This window comes from Alosa sapidissima, chromosome 20 (assembly GCF_018492685.1).
Source record: "Alosa sapidissima isolate fAloSap1 chromosome 20, fAloSap1.pri, whole genome shotgun sequence".
NCBI classification, from domain to species: Eukaryota; Metazoa; Chordata; class Actinopteri; order Clupeiformes; family Clupeidae; genus Alosa; species Alosa sapidissima.
In genome coordinates this window covers 29,066,318-29,083,837 of record NC_055976.1, presented here as the reverse complement: position 1 = coordinate 29,083,837, position 17,520 = coordinate 29,066,318, and the positions used below count along the sequence as shown (strand labels likewise).

General features: G+C 43.3%; 2 protein-coding genes across 3 annotated transcripts; one reads left to right on the top strand and one right to left on the bottom strand.

Annotated features, from left to right (window-relative positions):
• Nucleotides 1-2,472: 2,472 nt before the first annotated feature.
• Nucleotides 2,473-7,472, top strand: LOC121694877. The gene is made up of 2 exons (XM_042075271.1): nucleotides 2,473-2,744; nucleotides 5,064-7,472. Exons 1-2 carry the CDS (start codon nucleotides 2,673-2,675, stop codon nucleotides 7,014-7,016), a joined length of 2,025 nt encoding a protein of 674 aa, XP_041931205.1. The 5' UTR covers nucleotides 2,473-2,672; the 3' UTR covers nucleotides 7,017-7,472.
• A 455-nt stretch (nucleotides 7,473-7,927) lies between these two features.
• Nucleotides 7,928-12,564, bottom strand: LOC121694889. Of its 2 annotated transcripts, XM_042075292.1 has the most exons (3): nucleotides 12,539-12,564; nucleotides 8,891-9,529; nucleotides 7,928-8,424 (listed from the first exon to the last, which is right to left on the bottom strand). In XM_042075292.1, exons 1-3 carry the CDS (start codon nucleotides 12,542-12,544, stop codon nucleotides 8,074-8,076), a joined length of 996 nt encoding a protein of 331 aa, XP_041931226.1. In that variant the 5' UTR covers nucleotides 12,545-12,564; the 3' UTR covers nucleotides 7,928-8,073. The 2 variants fall into 2 exon arrangements, with proteins under 2 accessions (XP_041931226.1, XP_041931225.1); XM_042075291.1 differs by lacking the exon at nucleotides 12,539-12,564 and having other exon boundaries at nucleotides 8,891-9,961.
• Between the last annotated feature and the right edge of the window lie 4,956 nt (nucleotides 12,565-17,520).

Genomic DNA, 17,520 nt, shown 5'->3' with positions numbered 1-17,520 from the left:
ATATTTAAATATAGAATTTAATATTAAAATCGCATGTTTAAACGTGTAGTTAACATTAGGTAGGCAGTGACATTTATTGCACACATATATTGAATTAATTGGTATTACTAGTGTTGTTGAGTGCCTCATTATATGCTTTGTAATATTTTAAAATTGTCTGACTAACTTTATTGTAACTTTCCTTTTTGCAGATAAGGTATGGGTGATTGCTGAATGTACTGGAGGTGGCGGCAAGGAGGTCTCCATTAGTCTGCAAGGGAATGCCTATGTGAAGTGGTTTGGCTGGGGTGGTCTGAGGTGACATGTCCTCCCCCTTTCTCCAAGTTCCCAGACATTCATCTCCCTGACACCACCCACTGTCACTGGATCAACCTGAAGCCCCTTATACATGGGACATGGCACAGCACCACTACGAAACACATGACTTTCAATAACTTGCGTGGCACCAAGATAGGTCTGCCGCTGCTCTGAACCTTCTGTTAACTTGACATCATTCATACTTGAGGCTGTACACATCACTTTGTTTCTATTTTCTTTATTGATGCCACCCAACTTTCTGTATGCCCCTGAACTCACACAAATTGTAAATTGCAATGCGCCATTTAACCAGTGGTGTAGTCTAGTTAGCTGTAGTGGTGGGTATACTGTGAGCAATCCTTGCCTATTTTAAATGGGTATACTGAGATGGTGATGCTTTTTAAGTGGGTTTACTGTGTAGTCCTGTTATTTATTATTGCCCCCCCCCCTCCCTCATTTTCATTGTTTATATTTAATTAGGCTATTGATTGATCCCTGTTAAATTTAAGTATTATATTGTTTTGTATTTGTATATGGCTTTGGACAAAAGTGTAACCTAGCCATCATAATGTGGTATTTTCTTATGCACTTGAAGCAAAAAATAAAAATATGTTTCTTTAAATGTAGTACCACTTTAAACACATGACTCACTGAACAGCAAAGTAGCTTCCTGATTATGTGTAAAATGTCTACAAAGTATCCTGATGTAGTAGGTCCATGTTCTCATATTTTTACAGCTGACATGAAGGCTGCAATATTACATTTTTGATTTATAATGGAGCACCCTCTTTGGTGAAAGACTAGTACTAGCAACCTGTGGTAGAGTCATACAATTACAGACATATTGAGAGAGCCTATGATGAGTTGTCACAGTTTTCAATTTAGACGTATTGAAATGGGGTATGTCTACGGGAGGATTTACACATCACTGGCAAGACCTGATCAAATCATACCAATGCAAAATGCTTCTCCAGCAGTGCAATCGCAGGTAACAACAATACCTTAACTCAGCATTTTCAGATACCGCTGTTATGAGCATACTAAGCAAATTGTCCATTTGTAACTTTGAATCCCTCCTCACGTTAAGCTATGGTCCAATATGTGTTCACTAAAAAACAAGTAACGTTATTTGTCTGGCTTATTAATAAATGGTCATACCGAGGTTGTCGACCTAGCAGGCTAGGTGACGTTTATTGCCATTCGTGCAAAACTAAGCAAGAGTTAACGTTTTTGAAACTTAACATCGCCTTCTCCCAGTGACTTAAGTGTATTCAAATGAAGTTGCAACGGTGGTGGCGGCAATCACTGGTCACATTAAACCATTTGAAACAAGTAGGACTGTAAATGATCGTGACTATGGCTAACGTTACTTCGGATCAATATAGCAGAGCCCTTTTACCAAAGATTCTATAGTTAACTAAGATGAATCATAAGACGATTCATCAATGGAACGAAATGGCACTAGTTCCGGACTCCTAAATAGGCGTGTCAAAACATAAACTTTTCTCTGAATAAGCAATAATAACATATACATATAATTTTGTATACTATTTTACAGTCATTGTTTGTGTGTGATGCCAATGAAACACTCTTTCGGACACGGAATGAATCATTTCATTTTGCCCCGTTAACCGAGCTAGCTAGCTAGCTAGCTAACGTTAGCATAGTAAACGGAAAGTGAATGGGAATGTTCGCTAGCTAGCTAGCAGCTAAGAACTTTGGTTAATTTATATATTGTTGCAAACAAACCTGAAATAACATATGTTAAGCAACTTTGTGGTAGTCTACTAGTTCTAGCAAAAAATATGTTAGGTTAGTTTATCAACCATCTCTGAGTCTAGAGCCTCTGAGAACAGGTGGCTGTGCACCAGAGCTTTGAGGAGACAGTGACAGATCACGAACAAAGCTATTTTTGTCTTTATTTGTTTCTTTGGAAAATACAATTTCAATGTCGGAATGTTAGGGAGACATGTGGCTTCTAGAAAATGGGTTCAAAACTTACATCGCTGAATGTAGGGCTAAGGGATTCCGTGAAAATGTTCATTTCTCCCATAGGAATACATAGACACTGGACCTCCCGCTAGACTCCTAAATGGGCGTGACTGCTTCGAATCCCACGTCACAACGTGCCAGAATTTACCCTCTTATGAATCTCGCTTTATTACGGAAGCCGAGAGAGGCCACGTCATATCATTATTTTTCTCACCTTGTTATCTCGAGATATCAAAATAATTAAATCGTGATATCGGGAAAACAACACAATTAATTCGTGATCACGGGAAAACGAACAAGAAAACGTCACGCCCCTTTGCTTGATGAAGAGAGTACATTTAAGAAGATCAATAGTGTGAAGAAGTGATAGTTTATAGTGTAAAATGGAGTTTTATGAAGCTTTGAGAGAGAGGGGGGTAGCAGAGGAGAACATCACCAGGATGATAGAGGACAAGGTGAGACGTGTTCAAACTTAACAAACGTACCCTATCTGAGCATAAATTTAAAGCTCACCTGTTGCATCTAGCAGCAGGCGAGGGCGGGACTATAGCTAGCTACCTAGCTACCAACGCTGGCAGCCAGCACTACAGTTTTCTTTTTCACTGGTGTGGTTAATGCAGTAGTGCCTTGATTATGCCAGATATGCAGTAACTACAACATCCAAGCTAATACCTACCAAGCAGTTAGTGAAGCTACTACGTTCTGCCTTTGTTTACCCGGCTTTGACGCGGTATATGGTCTGCCTTTGTAGCCCCATCCGAATCTACCTTCTGCCTATGAATCAATAGCTTCGAGCACGGGCATTCCTTATCACAGACCACCAACAAGCCAACAACATAATAGCTGCGATCATTAAACAGAGACACATGCCACAATCCCGAGGAAAAACTCGTGGTGTCTCTAGCTTTGAAAAGCAAGTATCCAGATAGCAGTAATTAACATGGTAAAATATGAATACCTAACCTGGCAAATAACACGTAACGTTAAATCAATGAATTGCCATAAATTACTAGCTAGCGATCCGCTAGCTGCTAGCATATTAAACAATTTTAGCCTACCTTCTCCCTTGAAGGCTATACATTATAGCATCGTCTATCCACTCTCTGTGGAAACGCCGTCATAATCCAATTATGATAATGTAGCTGTTTTGTTTCTTTTCTCACGCTATTTTGGTTTCGGAGAACTAGTCCAAATTGTGAAGTTACCAAGATTACTCATTCAGTTAGCACTAGCGACTCCAGGTTAACTCACTGTTAGTTTAGCATTCTTAACTCCTCAGGAGAGCCACGCTGCCTGCAGCCACAAGCCACAGGTTTTGAATGAAATGTAACTTCCTACATCACATGGTTTAAGTAAACAACCACGATAGCCAATAAAGTTCAAGGGTTGAAAAACAACCACCCATGTGTTGATTTCATTGGCAGTCACCTCGGTTCACGTCAGAAATTTAACCCATGAATAGCACACACACACACTCATACCGGTACACACACTCCACCACCAGCGCTCCTCTGCAGGTCCAAAGACGCACATATCGGTTTTAGGCATGATGACATGTGGATTTACAATTTCTCTTGCCTCCCTTGTCAATAAGGAATATGTAGGCTACTTGATGTTGAAAGCACTTTATTAAGCCAATGCGTGCAAGAACAGATACACCCAGTGAGACCACCCACAACCTCATAACAGAAAGTGTTTAAATATTTTGAGTAGGCCTAAACTGTTCGCCAAAAGGCCATCATCTCTGGTCCCAGCTGATGTACTGGTCCCAGCTTGATAAAAACAAAAGTAGGCTCTGATATAGCCTAGTCTACTGTATGACTTCAACGAGGTGATCTTTAGTTTCGTTCTGTTTACAGTATCTCACTGCCACTTGCAACGCATTTCAATGCAATCCGCTGTCCTGTTTACCGGCAACGCTACAGCGGACTTAAACTGCCACCTCGTGGCGATAAGTTACATTACATTTCACGCAGCTGCGTGAATCACGGAAAGAGTGAATGAAGTGGCCACTTCTAAATGGGACCCACTGTATGTGTTAACACAGCCAATATATTTTTTCAAATGAGCTTCATAAACATACAATACTGCACTACAAAAACGCAAACATCTGAATTATACTTCTTAGCCAATGTGGCTCTTGTGAAAAAAATAGTGAGGATCACTGTTCTCAAAACTTTAAACAATATTTAGGCCTATACCCATCCAATGATTTTTTGTGCCAACGTTTTAACATGGAATTAGAGCTATACATTTTGCAAGAAAGAAACTGCAACAACAACCCATTTGTTTTGTAGGCCTACATGTTTTGTCACTCAAAGTTTTTGGTTTGCAGTAAAAAACTGGTTACCCATATCAGGACCAGTTCTGTCTACAGATGAAATGATCTTTGGTTCCTTAAGGGGAAACCCAGATAAGTTTTTGCTGGTGAATGAATGAATTGCTGTGTTGTTGTACATGATTCAATGTAATAAATAAATAAATAAATAAAACTTTTAGGCATGATGTGTTTCATTTTTCAAACAAAGCACCAAGGTGGCTTTCTGACTGATTACATATACTATACTATCAATATGCACCAAAATGTATGAAGAATGCTTGCAGCTGCTTCTTATTGAATCATCAATGGCATAAAGAATTAAGGCAGTTCTGAAGGCAACAGGTGGTCTAGCCTGGTATGGTTTACCTAATGATTGGTTAGGTGAGTGTATTAGGTCTGATAAATCTGAGAATCTGCAACTATGTTTTGATAAGATTTTTTTTTACACTCTCAGGTGGACCATGACGTTATGGCTGTAATAGATGATGACACCTTGTCCAGGTATATACCTCATCTGGGAGACAGAGTGTTTGCCAGGAACTGGACCAATGGCGAATGCCATGAAGACAGGAGGAGAATTCTCATTGATCGTCTTCGGTCGAAAATGAAACTGCCCTGCAGTGGCCCAGCACCAACAGCCACGCAAACCCATTCTCGCAAAAGTTTTGGCGTTGGGAACAAGAATGCGGAAAAAAATACAAGAAAGATAGAAGTAGGGTGGATGAATTATCATAATGGTGTTTTAAAACAAGTTAGACGTCCAACTGGAGGTGGCACAAGAGAGGTTATAGTGAGGAAAGATGAAACAATGAAAAACATCCTTGAGGATGGAAAGAGAATGTTTTTCCCGAATGGAAAATCCACGAAAGGGCAAGTGGATGACTTTGAGTTTACACTCTGTGTCATGGGTTCAGAGGTGCCTTTAGAAGACACACTGTCTATAGCAAGTCTATATGATCTGACTCGGCACAAAATACTTAGATTGTATGTCTGCACTAAGAAAAAGAATTCAGAAACTAATTTCAATGACACACCTCGACAGGACAGTTCACTTGTGGAGAACACTTGCATTACCCTCCAGAGTTCTTCAAGCTTCCCCGATTGCCAGATATCTCTCCATAGCCCTGTAATGCCTGTTGTGCCTCATGAAATGGCACAGCTCATGTCTACCTCCAGCCCTGTTATGTCTACATGTGCAGCTGTCATTCCACATTCAAATGAGGATGATGAAGTTCAGTTTCTTGGTGATTCTGTGGTGATCCTGTGTGATGACGCTAGTGACACTCTAGTCTATACCCCAGAAGTTCCCCCTCAGCTTCTATTTGAAAATTTGCTAACAGATAGTGATGTTAGTCCGATGTGTGATGACTCCAGCTCCTCTTTCTATGAAAACCCTGAAAATGTTGCAGAGAGGCAGACCCTCACTATTCGTTCAGCCCACTGCATGTCAGATTTGATTAAGGCTTTTTCTGACCCCAACATCCTGGATGCTAATGTATCTTTTCAGCGGGTTCTGGAAAATGGTGACATTGAAAACGGGGTGGGCAATGGACTCAACATGGACTGTCTTACTGAATTCTGGGGTAAATTTTACTTATCGAGGACCTGTGGCACCACATTCAAGGTGCCTACCTTACACCATACGTATAAAGAAAGAGAATGGGAGGCAGTGGCTCGAATTGTTGCCTTTGGTTGGCAGAAGTACAAGTATCTTCCTATCGAGCTGGCACCACCATTTCTACTAGAGGCCTTCTCCATACCCACCTCTACATGCAGCTTGATGGAAGCGTTCTTCAACTACATCAGCCCCAGTGAAAAAGATGCCCTCACAGAGGCTTTAAATGATTTCCACCAAGCCGACTTAGATGAGCTGTTAACAATACTTGGCAGTCACAGCTGCACATCTCTACCTACAGAGCTGAATTTGGCCAAACTTCTTGATGAAATTGCACACAAGGAACTTGTGCAAGAACCGGCATTCATTATCAAGTGTTGGAAGCCAATCTTGAAAAGTATTACCGAAAGAGACTCTTTGACAACTGAGGTTATGGCAAAGACCCTCGTTGATTTGAAGCCTAAGGCCAGGAATGTGACCAAATGCACCAACTTCCCGAGAGAAATGTCACATGCAGAGAGGACAACGTCTCTGCATCTTCTTCGCTTCATTCGTGAGATGAATGATCCAGAGATTGGACTCTTTCTAAGGTATTGCACTGGTTCTGACCTTTTCCTAGGAAAAATGATTCAGGTGACTTTTGTAAACATGCCTGATTTTGCAAGGCGTCCAGTGGCACACACATGCTCTTGTGCCCTGGAGTTGGCTTCAAACTACACCACTTTTTCTGAATTTAGATCAGAATTCTTGGCTGTATTGAAAAGTGGAATATGGGTAATGGATATGGCCTAAAATTATTTCATTTTAGACACGTAATGCATACAGGATCCAGGCTCCATTTCGAATACAGTATGTGACGTGTCATCTGATTGGTCATTGGCTTTTTATAAATATGAGACACTTGGAGCTTTGTTGAAGCCCAGTATTAATAGGTTCTTTTGATATTATCCCAATCTGTGTGTTTTGCAATGTAGTGTCTTATTTTTGTCTTGGAGTTGTGAAAATGATTGAAATGTATTTCCATCAAATAATTGACTAATTATTATTATCCCATTTTCAGTCCATATTCTGTAAAAGATATCCACCATAGACTGAAGAAACTGTTTCCTAGTATGGGTATGCCCCATGAAAAGCTACAGGTCCCTCTAGTTTTGGGCAGTGTTCCACTCCTTTTGTGTGTGTTTGACTCATGTTTTATGTCAATGACTATGTCAATGTTTTAATGAAATCCTGTTCTGTTCGATAGATACCCACCAAATCTCTTCATTATTTAACCTTACTGGTCTAAGTTTTGCTGCTTCCATCTTGATCTCTTTAATAAATCTGTTATAGTTTGACGGATATAGTTTTGTTGGTTTTGAAGTGAGAATAACACCCAATTAAATAAAAATCCCTGCTTGGATCTCCTGAATTTTGGAAATGTATTTAATGAAATGCACGAGAGTGCGACAGTTTTCTATTGTTCTTAAGCATTGTCTTTTTAATTAATTGTGAAATGTAATAACAATAAATATATTTTGTTTTCACAAATGATATGTTGTTCTTGCACTACCCCCATCAAATAGAGTCAAAATTGAAAGTTTGTGAAACCCTTAGAATTATTTAGTTTTCCTTTGTGTTATCATGTAGGCACAATTAAGCAAGCACACTCACAGTTTGGACGAAATGCAATGTTATTGAAAACATCCATAAAACTTGCAAAGGGAGAAAATTAGTGAATCCTTGGAATGAAATGTTTTTTAAGCCTCTTTTGACGACAAAAGCCTACAATACATACACATATATACATACACTCACTTAACCAAACCATGTGTGTGGAAATACACAGGCAAACAGTGACTCAATGACATCACTCATCAAGTCCTTCCAGGAGTGCTTTTATCACTGGTCTCAGGTGTTTGTATAGGTGTATTGCTCCTTCGGCATCATGACGGCGAGTCAGGTTGTGTTCTTCCATCACCAGCAAGCACAGGTCATGTAGATCAATGTCACAGGGAATATCTGTTTTCCACTGGCAGATGTCTTCATCTAGGATTGTGCTAATTCTGTCCATTTCAACTGGATGAAGATAATTCTGTGCATGATACAGCTCAGGTACATTGTACATCATCACTGGCTTTCCATGGTAGAGATCACGGCCATTACTCCCCGGACGAATGCGATGGTTGTCCCACATTCGCACCACTGTGTCCAGCTCTTCCTAAGCACACCGATAGTGAGACAGACAGACAGACAGATACCAGTAGGATTAAGCACACACACACACACACACACACACACACACACACACACACACACACACAGATCATGGAGTATCAGGCCTGAAAAACCTTTTCTAGATATTTTTTCTTAAAGTAAAAAATACAAAAGTGATTTGACCATAACATAATTGGTCAATGTTAAAAAAAAGTCAATGTTAGGCTACACTTTAAACACTGCTAAAAAAATGCAAGAGCTCGACTAAGCAGATACATGGTGAAGGCCTTGTGCAAATCCACCATTCAATGAAATCTAGTAGCCTAGCTGAAGCAGTGTACCAGCAGCGCATTTGCGCTCTGTCTAGCATAACTCGCAGCAAACATCTGTGATTGGCAGCCTGCGGTACGCACTGGCTAAGCTATTACGCACAACTATTACGCACTCATCCAAATGGAAAACGCCATTACCTGTACAATCTTTAGGAAACAGAACTGAATGAGACCCTTGTCGATAAAATCGCCACTGAAATCACCGGTAGCTTGAAACTCTCTGAAGACGTCTCTCCAGTAGTCCACATTCTGCCTCCTATACATCCCCCACCAACTTTCGATCCTCTGGTTTGCTGTGCTTCTTCCTTGTATAACACAAGGGGTACCATGGACCTCTCCAGTGTCATCTTCCCTGAAAAACATCTGCAGCCTGTTGGCATGGACATTCTCTGTCCCACGGTCTGATCTTAGGATCTTTGAGCAGCCTCCAAGTTTGGTAACAGCTTCAACATAATAGGCTGCAATGACGCAGGGGTTGCTATTGGTGGAGTTCGCTTTCATCCAAATAATGTGCCTTGAAAATCCATCAATGCACCCGTTCACGCCAATGCCAAAGGGGGTCAGCTTGTCATAAGAGTCCATGTGCCACATATAATTGGGCCCCGGAACACTGTAGGATCTCCTACGTAGCTTCTTACCTTTCCGAAGCGCAACAGCCTCGGGGTCAAGGGTGGTCTGGATCTCGCATACAGCATCCCGAGTGACACGGAGCCCAGCTAAACGGCACCTTTCATGCATCATTCGGTAGCCATGAAGCCGACCTGGCCCTTGCATCTGCTTTGAGATAAAATCAACGACCTCAGCTGGATCATTGTATCTCCGCCGGTAAAGACGGAGCCGGGCCAGTCTTCTGCGGAGGTGCCGCGGACTAATCTTAAAATTATTCCCAATTAGGAGACGCAGTGCTATCTCCCCCTGCGTCAACCCCTGATCAAAATATTCCCCTATCAGCTGGTCGATTATTCCTGACATGATGATGAAGGAAAAGGAGAAGTAGCCCACAAACTTGGAAGAAGTCAAGCAAAAAGGGGGCGTGAGTCGTGACAACCTTTCTCTAATGTGTTGTTTTCTCAAGATCTCGATTTAATTATGTTGTTTTCCCGTGATCACGAATTAATTGTGTTGTTTTCCCGATATCACGATTTAATTATTTTGATATCTCGAGATAACAAGGTGAAAAAAATAATGATATGACGTGGCCTCTCTCGGCTTCCGTACTTTATCAACCGTCTCTGCTTTTACTTTACCTCTCAACTGGCTAATGCTAGCATGATTTAGCATGCTATAAGCTACTATACTTAGCATCTACGAAAGAACAGCACATATATTTTTTCACTAAGAATCTGTCACAACTAACAACGATGTCTCTTACAAACAATCATACAATGTATGACTATCAATATGTATTTAATCAGACTGTGATAAGATATAGCCTAATGATAATAACAGCAACACTTATTTAGGTTAGATTAGGTGTCGATATCAGGTGTCGTTAAAATAAGGTAGCGACAAAGCGTCGAGTCTGCTGCCAGCCAGCTGTCAATCATAGATGTAAAAACGCCCTTTTTAGATTTGTTAAAATAACATTAAAAAAAATAATTTCAGCGAGAAAAGAAAAATAGTGTTTATTGAAGCATCTTGAAAACTATTTTTTCGAATAAAAAGTTGTAGATGCAAAAATAGTTTTAGGTGAGAAAAGTGACACGGAAAGTTGGCTACTTGCCCATTGAAATACATGGAGATGGGCGGAGTTACGCATTGTACTGCAACCAGCCACCAGGTGGCTCTGGACTAGCGCTCGCATCACTCTTAACAGACGGCACACTGTCCAGTTCTATATATACAGTCTATGATTTGGCTAACCAGAAATGTCTCTGCTAATGTGAAGAAACGATACATTTGACTCACGGAAGTATCAGCTAACGTGAAGAACCGATACATTTGGCTAACGAAAGTATCAGCTAGAATTCTAACGTAAAGAACCGATGGCAGCGTTTCATCCTCCACAGAAGTTTCTTGGTGAGTCACAAATCTCTATGTTGGTTATCATCATTATGTGAAAGGGACGTTTATTTGTTGCTGTCACAATATGTTAAGTTTGTCAATTAAATTACGAAGCAGCAGCAAGCTTGCAGTGAACTGTTAACTGACTTTGTCAGTGAACTGTTAACATTAAACTAGACTGCATTTCCGGCGGGAACTGCGAAAGTGTGCTTGCCCTGGTCCGGTCAGCAACGTGAGCAGACAGTGGCATACGCTATGCTGAACCTGGCTTGATCCAGGCATTGTAACGGTGCCTTTCAGTGTTGGAGCAGTGGCAATATCCCAAAAGCTCTAGGAGAGGGCTATTCAACTATTGGCTTGCGGGTTGAATGTGATTCGTTGGATTTTACCTTTGGCCTGCCTTCGAATTTAGCTTCTATGACTGAGATCAAATCAATAAAATAAAATGACAGCAGTGATTGGCTGCAAAAATAAATAATGTCACGTGTCTTGCGCCTCTCAAACTGGGCTATCAGGTAACCTACAGAGGAATTGAAATTATGAAATATGACCAAGGCATTAAAAAGCTACTTGTTTGTCAGGATACTTTTTCACTGATTTATTTAAAAAAAAATATGAGCTATGAGTGTGAATGTTATATATTCCATCCCACAAATTATGTTTTACTGGTTTATTTGACAAATAATCTATATGGATTTGCTCTATAAAGACCGTATGTCTGTTTGGGATTGTTTTGTGAGCCTGGGGTTGTTTTGAGAGCCTATTGATGTAGCCTATCTCAGAATAAAGGAATACTTCATATTACTCTAAACCACCGTCTGTAAATCAACTGTATACTACTGTCTACATTGCACTATATTTCTTGACCTGTCTCTGTATGTTTCATCACCTTTCTATACTTTGCCTCACATTGCAACACAGCTCAGATCTTTGGTTGCTATGAAGGCCAGTCGTTCTAAATGGATGGTTGCTATGGCCAAAGGCCAGTTCTATCTCTGCCGTTGTCAAGCGGGCATATAGTAGAATTCTGATTAACCTTATCTTATTTAAAACATCTCTATTTTACTTATCCCACTTCCATACAGTGGGTGCCATTAAGAAGTGGCCACTTCATTCGCGCTTACCGTGATTCACACAGCAGCATTAATAAATTAATCTGTCACCATATGCCTATGCTTACGTTTGCAAAGAAAACATTTTAATTTGATCCACATGAAACGTTACATTTCATGTACATGTTGACAATGAGTAGGCTAGTTTTGGTTGTTGGTGGTGTTATTGCATCCCTTAGTTATGCCTACAATGCAAGTTCCCTCGCGATTGGAAGCTCCTGTAGACAATAGTAGACGCATTTCAAAACATCGCGTTAGGAGTCCTTGCCACTTCTTTTAGGCCATCACAGACGTAGGTGCTACTTTTAGGGCTAAAGTGCTTCGTGAATTACTGTTAGTAAAAAAAAAATAGCAGTCCTAAAGTTACACGTGACGAAGTTACGAGTGCAAGCATCTCATATCAAATGACCATGGCATTACGCTAAACAACATAAATCCCAATTAGCAACATAGCACCAAAGATTCTATAGTTAACTTAGCTTTATCAACCGTCTCTGATAGCACTACATCTCCTCCTCCCTATAGCTAGCCACACAAGAAATTAATGATACTAAATCTCTGCTTAGCATGCTTCTCCGCTTAGCATTCTAATAACAGAAGGGGCACATTTATGTTGACCACTACAACATGACTCATTATGTCTGTAACGTTAACTGTATAAAACACTTACTTTCATAAAGGACGCACACCATCCAGCACATGGAAACCGATATTTTAGGTTCTTGGCCACAAACTCAAAACGTGTCTCTCTGACGCCCTGTTCTAGAATCTTTGCTCTGAAGGCTGTGTTGCTAAGGCAACATCAAATAAACGAAATGATAGTCTTTCAGTATTAAATGTGTATGTGTGATTCCGAATGGATGTGTGTGGTTTGCAATTAGAATAAACAAGAAATAACATTTCCAATAATTTCCCATGATAAATTACATAATATTTGCACCTTCCTTACTTGGGAATCTCACACCGTATTTCAAGTAGGCTACACTAGTGAAATGTAATACAACGTTGCCACCTAGCGTTCAGATAGTTCTAGGCTATTTAACATTAACGTGACATTGCTTGTTTATTCTTTCGTCAACTCCATGCTTTTAGGAAAACAATCTTTTTATCATAGTACCCTCTTCAATGAGCGATTACCAGCTCGTTTTTGTAACAGAGATAGCTGTTTATTATCCCTAGGTTTACAGAAACACCTATTCATATTAATACGTAGCCTATGGAGTGCTGCCGACCACTGTTCATTACGACCCAGAATGCCTTGCATGTCTTTACAACAAAACAACACAGTAACACCTAAATGCCCGTAAACATATGCATTTGCATACTTGTAACATTTTTAATAATACTCTCCCATCATGATATTTAACAATAATGAAAAATTTAATTTGAATACCGTCAATGTGAAAACAACTCTATTATGTAAGCTATATATAGCTACTGTTTTCCTTGCTATTTCAGTTCGTAAGTCCATACTATCCCATGGCAGAGCAAGGATTTCATGATTGGGCAAGGTTGCCTGGAGACATTGTGTCTGCTCTGAGACATTGTGCATACATAGAAGGCATTGTGATAGAAGGTGAAAAGGTGAATGGTGTGAGCTACCAAATACCCGTGGGTGGTGTGCCAAATGATGGAAACTTTTGGAATATATATATATTTTTTTTTGCCTATGCACCCTCACACTGGAGTCCCCAGTTCATATACAAAATTTGGTATCGATATGTGACAGTGTTCCTGAGATATGGACGACTTCCTGTTTCGGAGCTTCGCCGCCGATTTCGTTTGGCTGTGACGGGCAAACGCTTTCGAAAATCAAAAATCCTTCTGCTAACATTTGTGAGGCTTGGTCCAAGGATAATGTACGTCAAGTTTCGTGGCGTTCGGACCAAATTTGTGACCTGTGAAAATTTAGTTTCGCTTTCTGTTCAATCCAATATGGCGGACGAACGGCACGCCCACCTGACGTCATCTTCGCGACCAACTTACACCGGTACTGACCGGACGTTTTAAAGTTGGAACGGTGTCTCTGTCTCAAAGGGCCTAGGCGCTAGGGCTGACAAAAAATTAGGGAGACGGGAAAAATAATAATAAAACTTAAGAAGAACAATAAGTGTGCTGCTTTGCAAGCACACTTAATTAACGTTCACTAGTTCGCCCTTCTATATGATTGCTTCAGCTAGACTAGAATGTATGGGAGAAGTGCGTGTTTGGCAAGGTAGCTGTCCGTGGTCCTGGAGTGCCTGGAGCGGATATCGCGATAGAGCGATGACCGCTTGCACCCCCCTGTGTAAGGAGGATGAGTAACAGGGCAATTGGTGAAATGGAGGAGTAGGGGGAGGAGGGGGGATGATTTCGCGAACGTCGGAGCGTGTGACGTATGGAAAAGGAGGTCGGCTTAAATAGGCCTACCCTGCGGCGGCAGTGGGTGAGTTAATTGCTGTCAATCATCCCGAAGGCTCCACCCGAACTTTGTTTATAAAACATCATTTCACTAGTTCGCCCTTCTATATGATTGCTTCAGCTAGACTAGAATGTATGGGAGAAGTGCGTGTTTGGCAAGGTAGCTGTCCGTGGTCCTGGAGTGCCTGGAGCGGATATCGCGATAGAGCGATGACCGCTTGCACCCCAAAAGATCACAGAGAAAGGCCGCTACCAACTACATAAGTGCTTGCTGAGCGAGTCGTAAATCCGCTAGATTGGAGCGGATGTAAGACTGGTAGGCATCCGAGGACCAATGGCCCAGTATTTTAATTTGTTGCTCCGATAAGCCGTTGAGCGCAGCTGTTGTGGCAGCTCCTATCCTGAAGGAGTGTGCGGAGTAGCGATCCGCGGGAAAACCAGATTTGACTAGAATGGTTTTTGAGAGTGTCTGGAATCTGTGGCGAGTGATGGGTAGCCCTTCGTCTGACACGAAGGGCGGGCTAGTAGACGAAGCTTGAGCTGACCGATATGAGATGTAGTGAGATAGGTATTGGAAAGGCTGAAGATCTGAGGCGGAGTTAAATGGATATGGAGTGTCCTTTTCGGGACTGATCGGTTTTACTCTGTTTGATGGTAAATCGAATGGTGTCTTGGTCTAGCTGCTCTAGATCTGCGATGCACGGGTGGACATCGGGAATGAAGAGAGACGAAGGGCATGTAAACTCGCTACATCTCAGCAGCCCAAAAAAGGCCGGTAGAAACATAACGGAGATGGTGGAATCGGAATGCGGTGACATGACCCTTTGCGAAGGGTAGCGAGGCGGGTGGCGAGAATGCTTGAGGTAATGGGAAGGCGGGAGTCTTGGGGGACTGGATGTTGCCTACGGATACCTTTAATTAACAAGCCTATCCTGGTGTCGGAGAAGGGGCATTCGGAGCCGTGGGGGCGTTTGTAGAAGAAATTAATGCCAGCTAGGTAGACTCTAATGGAAGAAACTTTGATCCCGAGTGAAGTGTGGGCGTAGGTGATAAATGATGATATGGTGACTGCATCGAAACTGGGAAATGGTAGTGAGTGCTTTGCGTGGAACTGTTTGAAGCACGACCAAGCAGTCCAGTAGGACTGCATGGTCCTGGGTGCGAGGGCTTGAAGGCCTAGGTCGGCCGTGATGGGCTGAAGATAGCTGAGGGGGTGGTTTATGGGAAGATGGTCTCCGAAAAGCTGGGGAGTGGAGTAAGGTACGGGTACGGGTCCGCCTCTGGAGCCGAGCTTCTGAATCTCTGGAATTTAAGACGAGAGAGAGAGTCAGCAATTCCATTGTGGCAACCGGGGACGTGCGCGGCTCTTATAATAAGCTGGTAGCTGGCTGCTATCCAGATTAGACGCCTAATAAGAGGGGAAAGCGCAGGCGATTTTGAGCTCGAGTTATTAATGACGTGCACTACGGCTTCGTTGTCGCTGTGGATTATCACACTCTTGGAGGTCCACTCATTCCCCCAGGTAGGGCCGTGATGGCTACGGGGTAGAGTTCGAACACGGCTGACGATTCGTTTCCAGTTGTTAGCTCTCTGAACTCTAGTGGCCACGGGGATGCAACCAGCGCCCTTTGAAAAAGCCTCCGAAGCCTGTTGAGGGGGCTGCGTCGGTGTACAACTGGAGCTCTTCTGGAGATGATTGGCAGTCGTCGTAGAACATGCACAGACCATTCCATTCGTCTAAAACATCCTCCAGAGTTTGATATCGGCCAGACACTGGGCATCTAGAGATACGACGTCTTCGAGAGATGGGGTTGCTGAGCGCAGTTTAGGAGATGCGAGATGAAAGGGCGGCCCTGGGGAATGAGTTGACTAGTGGACACTCGACCGCGCCGTGACTGGGGCTATTGCAGAGGGGACAAGATGGCTTAAGTCCTAGGAAAACGCGGTTATGGAGTTCCATATCGAGCGCGCCCCAGTAGGGGTTTTAGTTCCAGAGGCCGACTCTGGCAGCGCATTTTGCTGAAACAGCCGGTGGTAGCCTACGTATGAAAATGAGCTCCACCGTAGGATACGGCTAGGCCGGCGATGATGGCCAGGTAGTCATTTAGCTTAGTCATTTGCGTCGACTGGAGAACACGAAACAGACGACTTCTGTGTAGTTGGTAAAAGCTACGGTGAACTCGGGAAATGACAGGGTTTTTGATGCTGGGTCAGAATTTTTTAGAGAAAAACCAGTTCGCCGCAAACTAGATCCCGGTTATGAGAGGGAATAGGAAGGGAGGGAAGAATGGTAGAAAGGTCTACGTCTGCACCTGACAAGATGAGGTTCCTGGTGGACGCTGTGACGGGTGGTGGTTCGAATGCTGCAGCGTGAGGAGGCGGTGGCAGGGCCTGTGCTGTGGCTAAAGAATAGTTTTGCTGCCGGAACGGGACGTCGTGGTCCGAAGCACTCGCTGAGTGCTGATGACCCGCTGCTGCGGGCTGGTCTAGTGCGGAGCCGGGGAAGAGATGGGAAGGGAGAAAAGGGGGGAGGGAGGGAGCGGTCGCTGACGCGACCGGAAGGGGAGCAACCTGGGACAGGGTCGCGGGAAGTGGGACGGGGAAGGAAAGAGGGTTAGGGGGGAGTAGCGACGCTGTCGCTATCGGCGCCGACTGAGACCAGGTGCTCGCTAACTCCTAAGAGAGATGGGGAGCTAGTGAGGTGACTCTTCGAGCTGACGCTTCGTGAGTTGAGGCGTGCTGTACAGACGTGGCTCCCGGAATGGAAAGGGGAGGGGGGAGAGGGGGGAGGGAGGGAGCAGTCGTCGGAACGACTGGAGGTGGGGCAGGCCTGGACCGAGTCCTGGCTAGGGGAGGTGGATGGGGGAGGGAAAGAAGGAGTGGGGGGAGTAGCGACGCTGTCGCTACCGGGGCCGTCTGGAGAAGTGGGGTTGGACCCGGAAATACGGCGGAGATGCGGCGGGAATGGGCCTGAGCCGCTGACGTGGCAGTGGCTGTGGCTGAAGCAGCGGAATGATACGCTCTGAAGCGTGTGGTGCCGGAAAGTGCTGTCGGCGTGCCCGGTTCGCGAGGTGGCTGGTGGTGTGTGCTTCGTCCGGCTGAATGGCCGGCGGAAGGAACCGCGTCGGGATGCCAGAAGGAGCAGCTTGCTTCCTGGTCTGGGGAGGAAAACAAAGTGAGGGAGCGGGAGGGCGAAAAGACCGGGTTATCCGACTGCGTTAGAAGGCGGAGGAGATGGAACTTCCTATCCGA